This window comes from Falco peregrinus, chromosome 8, assembly GCF_023634155.1.
Source record: "Falco peregrinus isolate bFalPer1 chromosome 8, bFalPer1.pri, whole genome shotgun sequence".
NCBI classification, from domain to species: Eukaryota; Metazoa; Chordata; class Aves; order Falconiformes; family Falconidae; genus Falco; species Falco peregrinus.
The window spans coordinates 6,855,524-6,877,430 of record NC_073728.1 but is presented as its reverse complement, the minus strand read 5'-3'; the positions used below and the strand labels follow the sequence as shown (position 1 = coordinate 6,877,430).

The 21,907-nt window shown below is 53.1% G+C and overlaps 2 protein-coding genes across 7 annotated transcripts in view; one reads left to right on the top strand and one right to left on the bottom strand.

Moving 5' to 3' along the window:
* The window catches only part of NDUFA10 (NADH:ubiquinone oxidoreductase subunit A10), a 43,117-nt gene extending 40,418 nt beyond the window's left edge, over nt 1-2,699 (bottom strand). Inside the window, exons 1-3 of the mRNA XM_055811699.1 lie at nt 2,547-2,699; nt 1,297-1,465; nt 479-694 (exon numbers count right to left, since the gene is read on the bottom strand). Coding sequence (XP_055667674.1) covers nt 479-694; nt 1,297-1,465; nt 2,547-2,627 — 466 coding nt within the window. The 5' untranslated portion in view covers nt 2,628-2,699. The remainder of the gene's footprint in view (nt 1-478; nt 695-1,296; nt 1,466-2,546) is intronic.
* Nucleotides 1,475-21,907, top strand: part of LOC101924061 (aryl hydrocarbon receptor) — a 38,408-nt gene continuing 17,975 nt past the window's right edge. For 2 of the 6 annotated variants that reach the window (XR_003556073.2, XM_027792261.2), the window contains exon 1: nt 10,949-15,204. Coding sequence is in view for 4 of the 6 variants with exons in the window: in XM_027792261.2 (XP_027648062.2) it covers nt 14,919-15,204 (286 nt within the window). In the remaining 2 variants the exon portion in view is untranslated. Of the gene's footprint in view, nt 2,209-10,728; nt 10,809-10,948; nt 15,205-21,907 lie in introns of those variants that run through there. The other 4 variants (XM_055811697.1, XM_055811695.1, XM_055811696.1 and 1 more) reach the window with 4 other exon arrangements.

Below are 21,907 nucleotides of genomic sequence, written 5' to 3'. Positions count from 1 at the left end.
AGGTAAATCAGTGTTGGTATAGGAAATCTTCTCTCAACAGAAGACACTCAAATTGTAACACCACCACCACACAACAGTATTTAATGAAATAAAGACTGAACAAAAGACACCATTAGGAACTAAGTCTAGGAAGAGTTTTAAAAAGGCCATACAACACAAAGCTATCTTGGTATGTTTAAAATGCCTTTTTGAGAATAATCACGGCTTGCCAAATGAAAACTAATGAACTTGGTAATGTGTACATATTTCCTTTGCTTGAAAGGATATAAGATACTGTTCCAACAGAAAACATGCAAAGTATTTTTCCAAATGGCTGCTCACATGTACTCACTAAGGGGGAAAAAAATATAAAAAGCTTAACCATTCAAGAGCCTTCCATTTTAAAATGCAGGTATTAGCAAAGCACTTACACAGCTTACTTGCAACTTACACTCAGATGTTAATTCAGAAATGAAATTTATTCACTGTGAAATCTAACCTGTGCTCAGCAGATGCTCCAATGCATCAGCATACTGTAAAACACGATTACCAAACAGCCAAGCTTGCAGTCGATAAGAGTGTCCATCAGGGCATTTCGGATCATTGTAAAACCTCTCTAGGTTACAGAAACCATTAAATTTCTCATGCAGCAGTGTTCCGTCTGCCGTGATTCTGTTTAGGTAATGGATATCTGCTTCTGGGAAGTATTTCATCCCTGACAAAAAAGAAACCCACAACAGAGCACCAATCAATATATAAGTTTTGTTCCTTTACAGTAAACATCTATGCAGCTCAAATATATAGCTTTACATTGAACAACTCTTGAAAACAGCACAAAAACCTTTGGTCAATCACATCACAGAGGGCAGACAAACCCAAATTTGAAGTATTGCCACCTTCCACCTCCCCAGTGCGAGCTGAGCTATCATTCTACGCAGAATCTTTTTGCCACCAATCCTCTAATCCCCTTGATGCTCTGGTGTACACCCATGCAGAAAATCCTACCTCTCGAGGTGCTCAGTGACTCTATCAGAGGTAGGAGCCCAGTGAGCAAAATGACTTCATTAGAACTGAATTTTTTTCAAAACAAATCATACCTACACAAGCATCCCACGGATCTGACAAATATCCCATCCTCATCTCAAGCCTCACCAACATTTTACTCTCCCCTTACCAATAAGCTTTCCACATTAACTGTGGCACTGCCTAAGTAATAATTCAAGAGTTTATTGGTGAACTAACTTTCTTTGCACAAGAATGACAACCGTAATGACAAATTCTATTAACTATTACAGAAATAGGTAAAATAAGAGATACCTAGTTTTTCTGCTACTAGTTTTGCAAGCTTGCCCTTCCCAGAAGATAAGTTTCCCTCCACTGTAAAGACTTTGCTGTATTCAGTGAACTTTCTCATAGCTCTGTCTCCCAACATATAAGCCAGCCAACCATACTCCAAATTCCACTTGGGGCTGATATGAATTCTTGCCTGAAAAAAAAACACACCAAAATTAAATTTTCAGTTTTCTTAGCTGAACTGGGCATGCTCAACATGCAGCTTTTTCAGACCTTCTGCACATGCATGAAGATACATACTCGCACATCTAATGCAAGGAATTTTCATACAGTATAGTGCTGCCATTTCAGCTTCACAACTGAAGCAATATTTAGGCTGAGAAGCTCTTCATGAAAAAGCAAGGCTGAGAAGGCAGAAACCATAAAACAACTTTCAGTGCCTTTAAAACTTGAAGTGGGACTGCTCTGCCAGAACTCCACTCTGAACCTACACAATGACAGAAACTTCTCAGATTTACTGAAGGCCACAGACATGACGTGCCCTGCATTCCCAAGGGAGATCAAACAGTAAACTTTTGCTTGTACTTTTGTTTGTTTGCTTGTTGTTGGGTAGATATTAACATTAAACCCTCCCCCAGACCCTCAGAACTTCCTCCCAGACTCTCAGGCGAGTTCCAGCTTCATTTCTGCATGAGACAGTATCTGGGCAAAGGTGGAAAGAAATAACCACCCATAAAGCTGAAAGCAGCACCTTACTGAGCCCTGCTCAGCAAAGCTGCCCAGAAACCTTGGCAAAAATCGAATAAGTCTTCTTCTGAGCAACGTAGTGGCATTACACATATGAGATTTTATTTTTGTTTAAAATTCTTCCGCCTGCACCACCAAAGACCACATTCCCAAGGTGAAGGTCACTGGGTCACCACGCTCTGGTCTCAGGTATTTACTCATGCCTTTACCTTAAATCTCACCTCCTCTCCATCGCCCCTGCACTGGCCCACCGGGAATATCCCCTCCTAAGGGGCAGCCCAGCATCCCCCCGCCCTAGGGCGGCCCCCAGCGCTCCCAGGAGCGCAGGAACGCCGGTGGGAGCGAGCAGAGGCCGGCCCGGGAGCCCAGCCCCGCTGCTGAAGGGCGGGGAGAGGGCGCCAGCAGCACAGGCCGCAGCGGCCCCGGCACCCCAAGGTGAGCCCGCCCGGCCGCGCCGAGGGGCGGCCGCCGCAGCCGAGGGAACGCGGCTGGGCACAGGGCCCTCCCCCTTCCCCGGCCCCGCTCACCGCCGGTACAACGGAGCTCCCCAGGCGGCCCCGAGCGGCGGCGGCCGCGGCCGGGCCCAGCTTGGCCACCCACAAGGACATGGCGGCGCTGAGGTGACAGCGCCGGCCCCGCCGCGACGATAAGTTGCGGGCGCGGGGTGATGACGTCACGGATAGCCCCGCGGCGCCACGCCCCCTCCCGGGGTCACGAGGTGCCCGCCGCGGCTGTTCCCGCCGCTGGCCGCGGGGGCCGGTGGCGGCGCCACTCGCGGTGACACCCCCGTCCGCTCCGGTGCTGCCCAGCCCCTGGGAGCGCAGCCGGGGCCGCGGGCAGCCGCGCTGTGGCCCGCCGGCGGGAGGCAGGGCCCGGGGGCGCCGGGTTGGCCCTGGGGAGTCCCGGTACAGGCAGAGCGGGCAGGGGGCGAGGGGCAGGGAGCTGCCCGCCTCTCCCGCGCTGTGCCCGGCAAAGCAGAGCTCCCTCACGCCTCCAGTGTCGCTTCCCTGGCAAACGTTGTTCCCTCGGGAAGTCCCACGGCTCTGGGAGGAGAACCGGTGGTGGGACAATGACACGGCTGCATGGTGTCCTTGGTGGCTCTGCAGGCATTGACCCCTCGGCCCAAATGGGCAGGCGGCCTCGTGCCACAGCCCCCCACGCTCCCCCTGCCCGCTGGGTCCGTGGGTCAGGGGCAGTGGGATTGCCAGGGCTCGAGCTCTGGGGATGCGAGTTGCTTATTCCTGGCTTTTCTGCCATGACAGGCTTTCCAGCCACACTGTCCGTCGTGTCGCTTCCCATCAGCCGCCGTGTGGGCTCACACAGTCGGACGCGAAGGGTGCAGCCCGGGCACCCCCCTGCCTCCTCACCCCCGCCGGGGCACCCAAGGCAGCCTCACCTCCTACCCGGCAGGGGGCTGCAAGACTCATGGCGGGACCTAAACCCCTAACCCTAAAAACCCCTAACCCTAAAAACTGCTCCCTGTTCCAGACTGGTGGGGACCCAGCCGTTAGAATGAAGGCCCCGGTGGCTGGCTACCCACAGCATTCCGGATTTACACAGCCAAAGAGGTGGAAACCAAGACCTACCTCCTTCTCCAGCTCTTTGGGAGCTGGTGACCTGGGACAGTTCCCACTTCCCCATCTAAAATGCTTCCTACCCTCTGCTTTGGGCCTTTGATTTGGGCTGTGTTTGCTAGCCATTGCTAGCAGGGGACAGCGTGACACCCTCCATACCAGCGCCTTAGAGTCATCCCCTCCCTCTCTGGATTCTCGCTGTTCTCAAAGAAGAGGATGGTGAAGGTCCATCAGCCTCCATGTGCATTTGTCACTCTCTGATGCCACCAGCTGCCAGCCTGAGGTTGCTTGGCCACCACGGAGAGAGAACCCTCATAACTCTCTGCAGAGCGAAGAGCATCTGCCTGGTGCTTCTCACTGTTGCTCTCTGCTTGTGGCAGAGCTGCATGGGCCTCCTTCAGGAGGGATGGGAGTCAATAACATTGATGGCCTCCAGAAATGAAAGATGGACTGGGAATGGAGGCTACAATGAGGTGGCACAGAGAGGACATGGGGGACAACTCACCAGCGTGTGCTTCTGCAGTCAAGATGTACCCAGCCTGTTTGGGCAAATCCCGCAGCAGGCTCAGTGCTCGGGTGGCAGCAGCCAAGGACAAGCTCCTCATGCAAGCATTGGAGCTGGCCAGCTGCAGCTCGGGCCAACCCTACCACTGCTGCCTGCAGCTGGGCCTGGGGGTGCTGCAGGAGAAGGGATGCTTTAACCTTAGGGCAGGAGAAGACACCTGGAAAGCACCCTAATGCCCACCCAGCAGGCAGACGTGGTGGTGGCGGACTTCACCGCTGCTCTTGGAGGTTTTGCTGATCTTTGCCACAAGATGGGGCTGGGTAATGCTGAAGGAAAGCTGCTTTCCCCCTGCCCGCCACCATGACTTGTCCCGTGGAGCTGTGTTAGGAGCACCGACAGGTCCCCATACCTCCCAGGGCTTGCTGGAGACTTTGAGAAAGGCTGCCAAGATGCTGCTCACATCTGGGGGTATCACATCCAAAGCATCTTCTCTGTAGAAGCCGCTCCTGTCTCCATACTGCTGCAGCGACCAGTGGCAGTTTTGCTTCCCCTTACTTTTTGTTTTGCTGCTCCATGTTTGCCAACAGGAAAGCTGGAGAAACTGTTCTGCTTTGGGAAGCTTGCAGAGCAGATTTGCTTTGCATCTGAAAATATCCATCTGCCTGGCCAGCCTGACCTCCTGTGTTGGTCAAGGAGCAGAAAACTGCAGAGAAATCTCTGAATCAACCAGAGTTTCTGGCTCTCTAACACTCAGCTTTTGACCGAGCTTGGAAATGCCTCGATGAAACAAGTGGTGGGGGAAGGAGCCAGATCAAGGAGACGTCAGAGCAGGAAGGGACAGCTGTGCCCCTTGCCAAGTATCTCCCTGGTACCTAAGACCACGCTCCCTGGGCTGAGATTTCTTTAATTTGCTGGAAAAGAAACTCTTCCAGAAAAGGGAGCAAGTGCAGGCTTAGTGCTGCCTTTGCTGCCTTGCAGAGCAGGTCTGCTGCCACTCTGGGCCAGCTCGGAGAGCCAGGGGGGCAGAAAACCATCACTGTCACCTGCAGGGTTAGTCCCTGCAATGCTCTGCTGACATGGCAGGGGCTGGCACTGCTCCCTAACCTGTGATCAGTCTCTGCCTGACTTCTTCCTCCATAATCACATTTCTTCATCTCTTTATCTCCTGCTTTCAACCATCACATAATTCCCAGCCTGCTGTCTCTTTAGGGACTGGCGTAGCTTGTGGGGGAGGCAGGGCAGCTCCTTGCCGGTACTGCCAGCGAGATGGCCACACTTCCAGCCCTGTCCTGAGCCCTATCCAGCGGAAGCTGTGGGGCTGCATCACATCAGCATGGGCCGTGCCTGTGCCAAGGTCCCCCTTGGCTCCCAGTTCATCATCTCATTGCCTCTACTACAAGCCTTGGCCCTCAAGTGCTGCAGGGTCTTGCCCCCATGGCTCCCCTGGATCTTTTCCCCCTTCACTCCCCCAAATCCTGCCTGCCTATGACCTTGGGCTCCATAATTACTCCCAAACCTGGGGGTCCTCAGCACTGACCCCCACCCCCTCCCCACTCAGCCTCTGGGGGCTTTTTGTAAATCCCCATCTCTGTCTCAGCTCCGAGCCCCCATGCCTTGTCCCTGCCCCAGATTGGTGTCACCCTGACAAAGCCCCATGGTGACCCACCACAGGCATAGCATTTCATAAGGGACATCTACCTGCATGAGGGATGTTGGTGGATGACCTGCCAGGTCTCCGCAAGCACCAGCCAACCTCACGCTCTGCTCACGGCTCTGTAGGCTTCGTTAATCTCAGCCTCAAGCACCTAGACTTGTGTACCTTTGCCTGTGTCTATGTGTGTCCCTCTCTAATGGCCCTGTGCGTGGGCAGCCCTTGGATCTATGCTGCAGGTAGCCTTGTCCCTGGTCCTGTCTCCCCGATGGACCTTGGAGCTATGCTGCAGCCTCCTCTCATGTTCACCCTCCATCTCCTGCTGCTCCTGGGCTCTTCCAGGCTGAGCTGTGCCTAGGGCTGTCACCAGAGGCTGCCCATGGCACCGCCACTTCCCCTGGGTGCTTCATCAGAGAGGACACCTATGGCTTATCCAGCCCCCAGGACAGCCCTGCTTCCATTGCTCCTTGGCTGGGATTTGGGATGGGAGGGGATGCCATCACTCTGCGGAGCACTGAGTCTCAAGCACAACAAATCCTCAATTACACACTGGACCTGCTTTGATACTAGAGATGAATTATTTTCTTCCTTTCCAGCTTGAGCATCTCCATGGCTTCCAAACTGGACAAGAGGGTTTCCTTGCTGCCATTTCTTGTCCTTGAGCTCAGGCCATCATGGTCAGATTTACCTCCAGGGATACTCTTGCACTGGATGGCCAAAGATCAGTGCCCTGGTGAAAGCCAGTAACAGACTTTTGACCTTCCTAACTATTGTACAAGGGACTGTGAGAAGTCACCGTGCTGGAGATGATGAATATCATCAAAGACAAGGCAGCTCTACCAGCTTTTACTGGGTGAAGGCTTGCCCCTGCTCTGCCATGATTAGGTTTAGGCACTTTTCTCATAAAGCACAACAGCCAGATTTTCTCCCTCCACCTGTCACCTATTCCCAACCTCAAGTCTGCAGGAGAGATGGATACAGGCAAACAGTTATAAACCCACAGACACTTATTTCTGCCTTTTGCTTTGGTAGAGCTGCGCAGCTGAGTTTCACAGTGGCTGAAATCTGGACCCAGGGATGTCCTCTGGAAACTGCCTTCCCACAGCCCTGCCTGCCCCCGAGACACCCAAGAACTGGGCAGCCCGTGGTGCTGGCAGCTGGGACACCTTCCTCCCCCAGCTTCCCTTCTCCACTTGATGGAGACACTGGAGTGCAATTTCCAGGGCTGGGCTGCATCTTTGCCTGCCTTATTAAAAGCATGGCTAAATTACTGTGCATCTATGTATGGTCTAGGAAGGTTATAAACAAATGTATTAACACATTTCCCATCAAACTGACATCAGCTTTGCTGACCTGGGACATTTTTTATATCATTAGCTGCTTCTGCTTTGCCCTTTGGCAAGAAGTGATCGAGTGTCATTTCAAAAATTTATCCCTGGAATTTGCAAACAGCTTAAAAAAACCAAACCACATACGATGTGTGTGGGTCTGGCTTTCTATCCTTTACAGCTCTGTCTGCAATGTGCTGGCACGTCAGGCAAGTCTTTCCAGTGAGAGGGTTGGAAAAACTCGGCAGTGGAGGCTGTAGGGCTGTCAGGATGCTGAAGGGGTGACCAGAGCAGGGGACGAGCTGACACCCCAGGGACCATCTCTCCATGTTCCTCTGTACCCACGTGGGAATAAGAGAGATATTCCCACAGCTCCAGGAGGTCAAGCTCTGCCCGATCCATGCTGGAAACTCTGCTGTTTGACACCAGTGTCCTAAATGGGGTGTGAATGGTGAGGAGGCTGCATTTGGTGATGTTTACTTGTCCTAGGGAGGATGTCAAAGGGGTGTTACAGGATGGAGCAGTAAAATAGCAGGTCCCATTCAGTGCAGGTAACAGCACAAGTGATGCAGGTGGGAACAGGCAGTCTCACGCCTACACATAACACATGGGGCTCTGAGCCTCGCCTCGCCGCTCAGGAGAGGTGTCTCATCCCTGAAAATGTCAACTCAGCAAGGATCAAAAAGGGAAAGTCGTGAGGAAAGGTGGAGCAAGGAAAACAAAGGACATCATTTGGCACCAGTATGAATCCACAGGTTTTTTGCTGTCCTTCTCACCTCAGAAGGGACACGGTGGAATGAGAAAAAGCTCAGAGGAGGGCAAACAAGGAAAACCAAAGACCCAAGTGACCACGTGAGTGGCGGAAGCCAGGCTTTCAAACCAGGTCAGGGAAGGTGGGCATTCGTGCAGTGCGAGTCGGACTGCGCAACTCATTGCCAAACGGTGCTAAACGGTCACGCAGATTCAAGGGGAGCCTGGAAGAGCATTACTGGGTAGAAGCCATATCTGGCTAAGGAAAGCACCTAGGCTAAAAATAGTTGGAGGCCAGGAAATTCCTCAGGGGAATATCAAATTTGCTTGTCCCATTCTTAGTCTTGCTGTGGCTGCTGCTGGATACCGGCCAGACTCACCTCCCAACGTGCCACCACTCTGTGCCGTGGCACATAGCTGCCGGTACCACCAATGCAGCTGTGAAAGCACAGGGTTGTCCACCATGCTTTCCTCCCACTGGGACATGAACAGGTTTGATTTTAAAGACAAGAGATTTATGGTAAAAACCAAACCATGGTCAGGTGTTATGTCTCTGTCTGTCACTCCTGTTTTCACAACAGCAGTTGAAGGTGGCTTTGGGGTGGAAGAGCAGAAGCTTTGGGCAGTGTTAACTCAAGGAAATGCAAAGTGAGAGGCAACAGGCTGGCTGTTCCTGGAGAGGGACAAGTGAGATCAGGCTCTGGGAGGTGGGGAGGCTTATCTTGCAAAGCCCTGGAGTCATAGCACTAAGGGTACCTGCAGGGTTAGGAAAATAGAAAGGTTTATTCCACAGAGCCAGACAATAAGGGATTTTATTGCATCTCTCTGCTCAGTTCTTTGTTTTTCACTGGTGACTGCACGACAAAAAACCTCAATGTTGAAAAAGAGCAGTAATTCAGGTGACTCCAGTTCTGCATTGCCTCTCTGGCTGTGGGGCAGGACTACATCTCCTGTGTTACACCAGCCTGGCTGCCCTGGAAGGGACTGGGGCTGGTGGGTATGCCACAGGAGGGACCACACAGACACGGAACACAGTGCATGGAGACCAGCAACATGGAGCCTGTGGATGAACATCATCCTGCAGCAGGAGAGGAGCATGGAAACTGCTCTGAAGTGGTCACCTTTTGCAGAAAAAAGAAGTGGCCCATAAGCATGGTGGCTTCCAGGATCTGGTGTCCCCCTGTGCATGCTGGCTGACAGGCACAGTAGCCCATAGGCACAGTGAGCTGTGCACACAGTGACTTTTGGGCTGTATTTAATTTGTGTGGCAAGGTTTTGGTCAGGGGCTAAAGGGCTGGCTTCCGTGAGAAGCTACCAGAAGCTTCCCCCATGTCCAACAGAACCAATGCCACTGGCTCCAAGATGGACTCAACGCTGGCCAAGACCAAGTTCACCAGCGGTAGTGGCAGCGCCTCTGGGATGACATGTTTAAGAAGGGGGAAAAGCTACTGCACAACAGCAATAGCAGTTGGAGGGAGGAGTGAGAATATGTGAGAGCAGCAGCCCTGCAGCCCCCCAGGGCAGGACAGGAGGCGGGAGGGGGGTGGGGGTGGGGTGTCCCGGTGCCAGGGCAGAGGCTCCCCGGCAGCCCGTGGTGCCAGGGGTGCCATGGTGGCCCCAGCCCATGGAGCCCCCAGGGGAGCAGACCCTCACCCGCAGCCCAGCAGGGACCCCCCGGGGCAGGGGGTGCCCACAGGGGGCTGTGACCCACGGGCAGCCCATGCTGGGGCAGCTCCAGGCAGGGCTGGTGGCCCATGGGCAGAGGAACCCGGGCTGGGGCAGGGCTGGGGACCCCCTTGGGCCTGGGGGGCTGCGCCTGCGGGGGGACCCAGGCTGGGGCAGGGGCACAGTGTGAGGAGCCGCGGCAGAGACTGTGCGTGAGGGACCAGCCACGGCCCCATTCCCCATCCCCCTGTGCCACTGTGGGGAGGGAGGAGAGAAACTGGGAGTGAAATTGAGCCTGGGAAGAAGAGAGGGGTGAAGGGAAGGTGTTTTAAGATTTGGTTTTATTTCTCATTATCCTAGTTTGATTTAATTTATAATTGACTAAACTAATTTCCCCAAGTCGAGTCTGCTTTGCCCATGTCGGTAACTGCTGAGCGATGTCCCCGTCCTTACCCCAACCCACGAGCCTTTTGTTGTATTTTCTCTCCCCTGCCCAGCCGAGGAGGGCACTGATAGAGCAGCTCTGGTGGGTACCTAGTGTCCAGCCAGGGTCACCGTGCCACCAGGGCACAGTGGCTACATGGGCACGGTGACTCCAGAAAGAGTGGCCCATGGGCACAGTAGCAACATGAGCTGGGTGGCCCATGGGCATGTTGTTTCCCAGAACATGGTGGTTCCCCGGAGATGGTAACCTGCTGGTGGGCATGGTGTTCCTAGGGTTTGGTGGCTCCCCGGGCACAGTGGCCTGTGGGCACAACATTTCCCAGTATTTGGGTGGCCCCTTGTGGCTGGTGGCCCATAGGCACAGTGTTTCCCAGTATGTGGTGGCTCCTTGTGGCTGGTGGCCCATGGGCACCGTGTTTCCCAGGATTTGGTGGCCCCTTAGGGATGGAGGCCCATGGGCACCGTGTTCCCCAGCATTTGGTGGCCCCTTGAGGATGGTGACCCTCTGGCCATGGTGTATTTGGTGGCCCCTTGTGGCTGGTGGCCCATGGGCACCGTGTTTCCCAGGATTTAGCGGCTCCCCGGGAACAGTGACACCCCCCTCGGGCACGGTGGCAGCTGTCCCCTGTGCACGGCACTCCCGGGCACGGTGACCCGCCACCCCAGCTGCTCGCAGCCGCCCCCCCAGGCGCTGGGGGCCGGGCCGAGGTCCCCGGGGCGGGGAAGGGGCTGGGGCCGCCCCGCCGGGATCCTCCTTCAACCCCGCCCCCCGGGCCCCGGCCCCGCCCCGCGCCCCGCGCCCCCGGCCCCGCGCTCGGCGCTGCCGCCGGCATGTACGCGGGGAGGAAGAGGAAGAAGCCGGTGCCGAAGAGGTGGGTGCGGGGGGGGGGGGCGTGCTCCGGGGAGGGTCTTTCCCCTGGTACCACCCGGGGGCGGCAGTTTGGCAGGCGCTGGGAGGGCGGAGGGAGCTGGGGCAGGCCGGGGGGTGGAAACTGGTTTGTGAGAGGCAAAGTGGTGGTGGGGATGGGAGCAGCTGGAGAAGCGAAGGGGATGGGGGGACAGCGTGCTTGGGCTGCTCTGTTTTAATTAGGGTTAATTGGAGCTAATGCTTTGTAGGCTCTGGCATGCTGGTGAAAAAATAAAAATCCCGATGGAATTTATCCTGCATCCCCCGTGTTGCTGGGGGGGTGGGCTCGCCGGGGAGTTTGAGATGCCCATTTTGATGCTCAGCTCTCCTCCGGTTTGAGTTGCAGGGCCAGCGTAAATCAAATGCACAGCAACTACTATTTACCAAAAGATTGCTGTTCCTCAATAATTAATTAGCATGCTGTTCGATAGCTGCTGCATAACGGCCCCCCCACCCCACCCCCGATGTGTTGCTGGAGTTGCCTGGCTGTGGGACCCTCATGCCTCCCCCATACTGGCTCTGGAGCTGCATCAGCCTGTTTACCTCAGGTTCCCAGGTGTACGGGAGATAAGGGGGTGTATAGCTCTGGGAGGCAGATGAGCTGAGCCCAAGCCTGGGGTGAAGGAAGGAGCATCAGTGTTATAAATCTATGGTAAGAAGGTGAGCCAGAGCCTCTCTTAAGTGGTTATTAGGGAGCCTTAAAAAAGTGTGAAAACGCAAAGGGTGGTTGTTGTGCTTCAAACCTTTCTCCTGCTCACCTCGAAGTAGTGGTTCCAGCCCCGTGGTGAGGCTGGTGTGGCCAGACTGAGAGTTTGGGCTGGATTTGTGTGGTTCAGGGTGTGGGAGAAGATGTCTTTTTGGAGCAGGAGGGACCTCAGTCCCTGGCACCGCAGGGCCAGCCTTGGGAATCAGAAGAGATGATTTCCTCTGTGACGGAGCACTTCTTGTGGCAGGGTCTTGCTGGGAGAGGCCAAGGGGAGCAGGGCAAAGGGCAGTGGGATGTGCAGCCAGCCAGGCTGGGAGGGAAGGGTGAGGTTAGGGAGCTCTCTGGCCCCTTTACAGTTTGTCCAGAGCTTTTTACTTATTAAAAAAATTAATAAAAATTTGGAGACAGTATATTAGCTCAGGCAACTTCAGCTGTTGTTAATAGTATCACTTGGCACTTGCCAGCTTGCAAAAGTGATAAACTTCCTGCTGGGTGCCCCGTTCAAAGGGCAGCTGGGGAAAAATAACACTGCAGCAGCGGCACAGCCTTTGCCCCGCTGGGAGCTGAGCTTTCCCTGCAGCTCCGCGCTGGCCCGTCTAAGCAGGGTCAGCAGCTTTTCTCAGCAGTTTTTCTCAGCAGCTTCACGGTGGACTCCATGGCACGGCCGTGCGGAGCTTTGCACCGTACCCAGTTCATAATGTGCTGCGTTAGGGCTCCTGCAAACAGAATGGGGGCTCAGACCTCTTTCAAATGCCTTTTCCTTGCTTCTTGTGTAGGTGTTCAGCTGCTTTGTTGAATGGCAGGGCTCGGTGCATTGTGCTGGGGGAGCAGCACTCCTGGGACAGCCTTGCACGGTGCACAGTGCGTTGCCCTGTGAAGAGGGGGCAGCTGGATAGTGAGGATGGAGGCAGTCCCAAAGGCAGGGAATTTAAACAGGCTTTAAACAACTAGACCAAGCTTCGCTGTTTCTGTGAGCAGTGGGAAACGTTTCCTGCAGGGCTTACCTGTGCAGATTCTCTGGTGGCTAATAATGTGGTTGTGCTCAAGTCAATACCTCAAGTGTGCATGATGGGTGCTGGCAGTTCTCCTGGCCCTGCCTGCTGGCTTGCATGGAGCTCCTGGGAACTTCATAACTGCGCGGCAGAGTGTGAACAGATTTGTTAGCTATGAGCACCTGGAAGCTGTTTTGCTGTGGCATCCATGAGGATGAAGAACTGTGAAGCCTCCAGCCCCAGGAGTGCCTGGGCACAGGGTACAGCAGCGTGCCTATGGGAACAGCCTGTCAACAGAGCCACCCGGCATCGCCAGAGCCATTTTCCTCTTCATCTTTCTTCTTCATCATCACCCCTCTCCAAGGGTGGCCCTGAAACACCCTATGTGCTGCAGGGACACGCAGGAACAGAGATGTTGCGGTGTCCTCCTTTAACCATGTGGCACTTTGCTGCTGGCTGTGTCACCTCAGGTGTCTCAGCCAGAGCATTTTCAGTGCTTGGTCAAAATTTCCAAGGGACCCCATTAGACCTCTGTGTTTTACCCACTGCCATACAGAGCAGCACTCCTTGCTCATGTCCAGTCTCATTTTTACTTCTTACTGGCTGTTTGTGGACTAGATTTGGATAGTGAGTGGGCAGAGGACTTTTCTTTAAAGGATGTCTGAGTAAACTCAGAATAACTTTCTTTGCCTCTCTTTCTTTTTTTTTTTCTTTTTTTTTTTTTTTTAATCAGAGACAGAGTCATATCAAAGTAAAACTATTTAATTTTTTCCTTCCTGATGAGTGACTGTGTTTTCAAAAGTGTTGAAGCCACACTGAGTACATAAAAACACTGGTGCCAGTGTGTTTTGCCCAGCTTGTATGGGCAGGTTTGGTGATGAGTTGTGCCCATCCTCTTTGAGAAGCAGGGTATATCCCTTCTGACGCTGATGTTACAAAACAGCACGACTGAGCTTTTCTGGAAAAATACTACAATTTTCCATTCATGCTTGGAAGACCCCTTTGTAGCTCTGTGCAATGAACATTCCACAGGCACCTCACTGCCTTTCATTTAATGCTCATTTCCTCTCGTGTCACACATGCGAGCAGCCCTGCCAGACAAGATTTGAGAGCGATAGTAGAGGGGAAAGCTTAAATTGCTGCTAAATACTGGCAGATCCTGTTATCCAAAGCTACTCTGTGAAGCAAGGATGCCTGCAGAAAGGGAGTTTGTGGTTAGACAAATTACGTCAAAACAGCATGAGCTGCATGTTAGGGGATGCAGTCGAACCAAATGGGGGGGAGGGGGGGCAGGTCCAAAGGGTTTTTCTTCAATTTAGAAAATTCAAATTGGCATTAAAAACCACAGGAGACAAGGTGACATCCAGGACTCATTAAAGTTGTTAACTAACCTCTTACCGCTGTAGCATGTGAAATAACTGCAGCTGATAGAGACAGGTCCCCGTTGTCAGCTTCAGACAGACAAGAGCTGCTCTTGTGGACCCTGCTCCTGCAGACTGAGGGTTGGTCCCAGAGCCTAGGTTTGGTGCCAGGTTGGAAATTAGGTTGGAAATGCCTACCTGAAAGGATGAGAAATCAGCATATTGAAAGAAAAAAAATTTCTAAAAATCTACTATTTTTTTTTTTTTTAAAAAGGCTGTTTTGTAAGTGCGGTGCCTGAAACCACCCAATGCAGTATCTTTGTCCTGTCACTAACTTTCACATGTGCTCCTCTTGGTAATATTCATAATTAAGGCAATGGATCCAAGCTCTGAGCAGTCAGAGGAAACTTAAAAGAAGCTAATTGAAATAAATTCAAATAAAAATAAAAAATCTCTTTTTGCACCTTCCTGCTTTCCATTCTTGCTATTTAATGTGCTCATTGCCAAGACCTGGCTGAGAGCTGCTCAGTCCTGGGCAGGTGGAACAGCTGATGTGAATCTCCTGAGCAATTCAAGGTAAGTGCTTTCTGTGGTGAGGACCTGGTGTGAGCACGTGGAGCGCGGCCAGGGAGAGACCCACTGCGTGGGAAAGGTATGGGATGAGGGAGAAGAGGAGAAAGGGCGGAGAGAGCAGAGTGTGGGTGGAAAAGTCTAACCAGACCTCCAAGAGATGCTCCGATGGTGTGTAGGTCTCTGCCCTCAGTGTCCCTTTCCCTGCCAGGGCTCAGCAGCAGGAGCAAGAAAGGGAGCAAGGCTGCAGTATCCAGCTGAGCTGTCTCAGCCAGGCTGCACATTAAGGTGCCCCTCTGAGGATCACCCCACACTCCAGCTGGAGAACATCATGCCTGGGGCTGCACAAGGTGGCCAGCTGGGATGGCCATGTCTCCTCCTGCCATTGCTTTGTGGGCTTGCTGGAGCTTGCTCTTGCTGCCCCACGGCCTTACCTTGGCCACCTGATGTTTTACTGTTGTGGCTGCACGGAAGTCAATGCTGGATTTGGAAAGAACCTGTCAGACAGGCCCTGTTTGGTTAAACTCTCTTTTGCCTCTTCCAGCCCCAAACCACCACCCCCTGAGGGTGTGAAGTCCAACCCCTCCAAGCGGCATCGAGACCGGCTCAACCAGGAGCTGAGCAAGCTGATGGGTTTGCTGCCCTTCCCTGAAGATGTGCGCACCAGGCTTGATAAACTCTCCATCTTACGGTTGACTGTCGGATACCTGAAGGTGAAGAGCTACTTGATGGGTGAGTGTCCGTGTTGCGAGGGGTAAAAAAGCCCCTGGGGTCAATCGCCACTGCTCAGCTCACATCCCATCCCAAGCTATCCTTGCTTTGGGATGGAAAATTGTGTCTCCTGAAGGTAGGATGATGATGATGAGTTGTGGTACCAGGCCTTTGTATGTTAATGCATCAGTGTTGCACCTCTAGCTGAGGTACTGGATTGAAAATGCCCTGGAACAAGTGGGGAGGAAAGTGCCACATCTCCAGAAATGTGGAGGAGTTGACAATGGTTGCTGAGAGGTGCTATGCTCATGGGACATCTACCCCTCAGGTCATCTTTTGCTGCCATGAAACAGGCTTTATCTGTGTCCCCTCTGGAAGGAATCACCTTCAGGTTTGGATGCTGCATGCCTGAGTCTCATCCTCTTCAGTCAGTTACGGGTGTTTGGTGTCTCAGAAAAGCAACATCCTTGGGGAAGTGAGACCACCTAGATCAGCTGTGGAAACTGAGGGGCAGGGCTGAAGAGCAGGCAGGCAAGTGAGAGTTTGTGGGGGTGTTGAGGGCAGAAGACCCTGGCCCCATCACTTTCGAAGGGGGTGTCTGGCAGAGAAATGGCACCGTGGGTGGAGGGGAGCAGCTTGGGTGCCTGCCCAGCAGCTGAGGCCTCCTGCAAAGTTTTTCTGTCTGCTTCTCGTTAGCCGCCATACTAACCCTCCTTGATGTCCAAAACCCCACCTGCATCCTACTCCCACCAGGCTCTGGTGAAGAAGGGAGCAGTAGGTAACACAGTGTGTCTTGCTGAACAGCAGCATTTCCCTCATCTAACTGGAACTGTGGTTTATAACTAAATTAAATTGAATCTGTGGGCTGCTGTCCCTGATGGGCAGGTGAGGGTAGGAGGTGTTCTACAGGGCTGCTCTGCTCATTGAGGCTGGCAGGTTAAACAAGGCTGTTTCTAAGGCCCTTGTTGGGTTTGGCACCTTGTTAGCTCATTTTTTCTCCCCTTCCTTGGAGGGGGGCATCTCACATGGTGGTGGTTTACCGCTGCGCTTGTCACCCTGGCACTGCTGCGCTCAGCTGTGGTGGGTCTATTATACTTCTCCTAATTAGCATTTCTATGAGATTGAGTGTGATGCCTTATACCCAGGGACCCCAGTTCATTTTTGTGGGATGGAAGGTTGCGCAGATACGCCTGGAAAACAGATCTCCTCGCGTTTCCCTCTCTGCAGCCCTGCTGCTGCAGAGACCCGGGGACAGGGCAGCAACCACAGTGGGCAAGCGATTGTGGCTGGGCATCGGTGCTACTTTGCTTCTGCTCTTGGCTCCAGGGGCTTTTGGGGGTGTTTTTCGACCACGTGCATGTGGCTCCTACCTACTGCTCACAGGTCAAAGCAGTGATTGCCCTCTGCTTTTTCAGCAGTTGTTGATGTATCTGAGATAGATACTGCTGGTGAAAACACTTGTGCTGGGGCTCCAGTGTTATTCTACAGACCTTGGGTTTGGGGAGCAGGGGGCCTTGTACACATTACACATCACCTGATACAGTGCCATCTTTGAGCAAGAAAGATACTGCAAAAAAGAGGCCAGCCGAGCTATCTCGGGTGCACAGACCTGCTTGCCACCCTCTCACCTGAGCCATAGCCCAGGGAAGTTTTGTGCTGATGTGCTCGTGCTGTACCCCACTGAGGAGCTTCTCCCAGGCCCAGGAGCTGCAGATGGTTCAGCTCCTACTCCTGAAGCTGTAGCTCACACATGGGGTTGCAATGGTGAGCTCTCTCTGGCAGAGCTGATTTCTCAGGTGGGAACCAGAGCAGCTCCCTCCCGCTCCAACTCCCATCCCTGGGGCAATGTTGCAGCATCACAACAGTGTGTTGCCTCTGCAAAGGACTTGGTGGTTGGCAGACCATCCATTGTGGCTGTGAGTGTGGTAAACCCTCATCCTTGCCCTGGAGATGCTGACTGTTTGACCCCAGGTGCTGGGCTGGCCTCTCTTGTGGTGGTAGCTGTTCCCTGAGCACCTCTGGCACATCTTTGGAGGTGCCAGCTGCTGAAAGCTGTGCTGAGCCTGCTCTGGTACTGGCTGACTCTGACTGGGACAGAAGGATTGTGACCCAGGAGGTCCTTCCTTGGAGCAGGACCCCAAAGGACATGATGGAAGCATGAAGAGGCACCTTGCCGTGGAGGGGAAAATGTCTTGTGCTGGCTGCCTTTGCACAAGAGAGGTGATTGCTGCATGCACAGCATTGGATGCGCTCTGGATGGTGTTGTGCTCCTCAAAGGCGAGGTTGGACTGAGAGCAGGCCTTGCTGAGTGTCTCTTCCTCCATCGCCTGCTTTCTGGGGGTCAAACCTGGGAAACGGGATTCACTCCCTGCCTGTCTGAGATGTAGGATGGGTAGCTGAGAAAGAAGGCAGTGCTAGCAAGATGGGATGTTTTGGGAATATGACAGGTTCTTCTGTCCAAGGCGGTGCTGATATAGCATTAACCTGCATTGCTTTCTCCATTGATACTCAAAACAAGGCAGCAATCGGACATCCTTACTGATATGGCCAGACTCTGTGGCGCCCAGCATGTGCCTGGGCTGAGAGGGAGAATGGGGCTGCAGAGCCTGGCTGGGAGGGTGGTCACTGCATGCCTGTCAGTCACCACGCTCCCCTGCCTGCCAGCAGGACTTGAACTGCAGGCTGCAGTGCAAATAAAGCCTGAAAGGCTGCCAGGGTTTGCTTTCATAACCTACTTACAAAAGCAGTTGCTAAAATGCTGTGGAGCAGTGCTCGAGGGCTGGGGTGACTCTTGCATCTGGGGGAGGCATGGACTGGTGTTTGTGCATGGCATGGCATGGCAGGGGTCAAGATGTATGGACAAGGACGTGTTTCACCTCCAGTGTCTTGGGCTTGATGGAATGGGTGGTGGACTGGTGAAGGCAGAGCATGTGGAGGGCAGGAAGCCATCAGCATCTTTCTATACCTAGAGGCTCCTATTGTGTCTTCTCCGCCCAACACCCCCTGACTGAATAAACTTGGCTCCTTTAGCTTTTGCCCCATGCCCAGTCCCTTGGAGCTCTCCCAGGGCCCTCTCCAGCTGGGGATACTGGTCCCCAGGAGGAGACCCCTATGCCAAGCTCTCCAGCTGGGTGCCCCGCTTCCAAGCAGGAGCGGTTCCCGCTGCATGTGCTCAGCATGTGCTTCCCAGCGTGAGAGCTGCTTTGGAAGAGCAGTCATCACTGAATGGGCTCACGTTCGGTGGCAGCCTTGCCCCTCCTTGGAGACCTGCTTTGCCAGGCCAATTACGCCCATTTGGCCACTGTGCCTGTGATTTCCAGCTCCCTCCCCTTGCTTTGCTCGTGTCTGCCCTGAAGTTCATCTTGTTTGACTTCAGATCTTCCCACTGATTCATCAAGGTCGACTTTGGTTTGAGCCTTGCCTGATGAAGACCCATGTCATCCGCAAGACCCGGCAGCCTGCTCATGGTGTATCACATCAGGCGTTCTGGGGGGAGATGGTGAAAGCCCTGGTGCCATGCTTTCACACTCCGTTTTGCTGTTGCCTGCTTTTTGCTTTGTGCAGGCTCCTCTCCTGCAGCAGGAGAGCATGGCATCACCTCGTGAGCATCCCTGTCCTCTGCTTGCTTGACCTCTCTCCATCAGCAGCCCAAGCCCGTTGCCTGTGTCCAGGCAGCTTTAACGAGTGCTGTTTTGATAGAGGGTTTGTTTCTTCAAGCATTTCTATTGGGTCGAGGCACTTGCCCTTTCTCCTAGGCAGAGTTAACAAAGTCTATGTGGAGCCGAAGTCTGTGGTTATAACCAGTCTGGCAGGGAGGTGGATGCCGGCGGGTGACCCTGGACATATGCCTGCTCAGGCTGTGTCACAGGTTAAAAGTAAAAATCCCATGTACTGCTAGAATGGTTTTTGCAAGGAATGCAGCGTGTGCCACAAGCCCATCTGAGGCTCTGCCTCCTCTTAGCTTTGTGTCTTTGGAGCAGGTATTCAAGTCTTTGGGGCAGGAGATAGAGCGGTTATTGAGAAAGGCAGGAGGAATTAGCTGCTGCCCACCATTTGGTGTCCTTCTGCTAGCTCTCCCTCCCTGCTCTAAGTCTCCCGTACTGCCTGATGCGTGCTCGTGCTCCTGGGGGTACAGACAAACCAAACTGGGTTTGGCTTTTTGTTGCTGATGGCGAGTTTCTTAGCTTTTCTTATTTTGTTTTCAAATGTTTGGGGAAAGACTGGTAAGAGATGAGATGGATGCTGCTGCTTCTGAACAATCCTCTGGTCCTCCCTGGCCTGCCTGCATCGGCTGCTATTTTATCCTGGTGCCCCTCATACGGCTTTTGCTGGCTTGGAAACCATCTCAGGAAGACTGTGTAGAGGTGACGGGTATTTGGTTGGCTGCTTCTCGGGGTGGTGGAAGGATCCACACACTTCCTTCTCCAGATGGAGAGAACTACGCTGTCCTGAAGGGTGTGGAACACCTGCTGGAGTTATCAGGGAAACTTCAGCGGCATTTGAGCTGGCCAGGCTTTGGGCTGGCTGGCTGCCCTGCTCAGTGGGCTGGTGCTGAGCAGGGTGTGCACTGGCCAGGGTACCCCTTCCTGCTGCTGTTTGCCCAGCCTCATCAACAAACTCAAAGCAGAAAATAAATTGATGGCCAAACTCTCCAGGGAATTGGTTCCCAAAGCTCAGGCTTTCTTGTGCTTGCCTGATATGAAACTCAAATATCTCCTCCTGGATATCCCTGTGTTGCTGCTTTTTAGCTCACCATCACCTTCCTTGGGGTGTGAGGAAGACCTGGTCGGTGGGCACAGCAAGGATGATGACCAAAGTAAGGGTCAAGGTCAGCAGCAGGTACACGGGAGCTTCTGCATCCTCCCCTCTCCCACCTGGGGAGGATCATGGTTATCATGATTTATGCTTGGGGTCTGCAGTTGGATAAGCAGGCAGCAGGATCACAGCTGGAAGGTCACAAGGATCTAATTTTTGCAAGTTGAAAGAGCTTTTGGGATTTGAACTTGGTTCTGGAGCATAGGGCTGTTTGGAAACCAGGAGATGCTATTGCAGGGTAATGATTCACTGGATCATCTTTAAATCTGCTTTGCTTTTAAGTGTTTTCTCTCTTCTGTCTGTGCTTTAATGAGAAATGAGGAAAAACTTGTAATTTGCTGGAAATTACGAGCTTCAGGTATTGAGAGGAAAGCTCTTGAAGCTCCATGCATCCACAGGCTTGTTTGGGGCATATGCACATCTGCTGTAACTTGCCTGCCCCTGGTGCAAGTGCTGCAGATGTTGCACAGCTCTCTCTTGCCTTGTATCACAGTCTTCCCTGTGCAAATTAAAAAAAAAAAAAATTACAACAAATGGAAATTTGGCATGCAAGTTTGAAGTTGGGTGTTCAGGGAAATCATCTGGGCTGGCCATGAATGTCAGCTCCTGAACAGCTCCTTCCCCTGGGCTCAGGCGGGACTGGACTTTGAGATGGGTTGCTAAAATCTCATTATATTTTAGCCAAGCTCTTCTACAGTACACAAGTTGGCAGGCTTGGTCTCCCTGCTCTCCTGGGAGTAGCACAAAGCACCGCTGGTGAAGCTGAAGGCAGCACTCTCAGGCTTGGCGTGTGGCAGATGTGTGTCTGAAGCCATGGTGGTCTTCGGATGATGTGTGCCAAGTGCCAGCAGGATGGTGGTGGCTATGTCCCTTGGGTTTGATTCTTCCCCGTAGTCAGGAGGAGGAATAGACCCAGAAGTCTGGATTTCCCCCTTCCTTGGCTTTGCAACATGCTTTTGTCACCTGCTTGTGGCTGATGCCCACCTAGGGGAACAGCTTGCCCTCTGCAGTTGGCTATACCTCAGATGGGGACCTGTGTTTGCTCTTCTCAACTAGATCAAGCACCTCCATGCTCCCAGGGTCAGAGCCTGCTTTGAGCATCAGCAAAGTTTCAATCTTGCCCAAGGTTAAATGGGTAAAACATGGCAAGCTGGAGGTTCAGGGCTTGGTCTCTTCCAAGCTTTGCTCATCAGATCCAGCCTTTGAGTGCTGGTAGATGGCAATGGCAACTCTGGTGCTATCAAAACCTGCCTTAAGGGCACTTAAAGGTTTTGTCACTTGCATAAAAAAATGGCTGAACCTCACCACCAGACCTGCACTGAGCTTCTGTCTGCAAACCAATTTGCAGTGGTTGCCACTTGGACATATATCTGATGGTCTCCCAGATAAATCTGAAGTGATTTTGCTGATCCCAGTCTCCTTGACAATAACTGCCCAAAGGAGGAAAGTTTGTGTCGATGTTAGCAATGCTGCTGGCTGCCATGATGCTCTGGGCTCTGTGTGGTGTGACAGGAGCTCCGCTTGCTGCAAACAGTGAGATCTCATGAAAGCTTGAATGGATTTATTTAGTGCTGAGTGCTTGGAAAACCTCCAGCTAGCTGGAGATCTGTGCTGGGGTTCGTTTCCTAGGGTTTGTGTAACAAAAGCAGCAGATGCTGGGGTTTGCACATGTGGCTCTGCCCAGGGGGAGAGCAGCACGAAATTCGGGCTTAAAATGCTCTGCAAGGTGGAGAAGGATGTTTTTAGGGTACGTGCTGCCATGCCCCCTTCCCAGATTAAGATCACCCAGGTGGTGAGGTCCACGATAGAGAGAACCAGTGGAAAACCCTCTCCTGGTACAAGACCATGCTCTGGAGGTTGGCAAAGCTTGAGATGACTAACAGTGCAGAACAAATGGCAAATAGTGGCG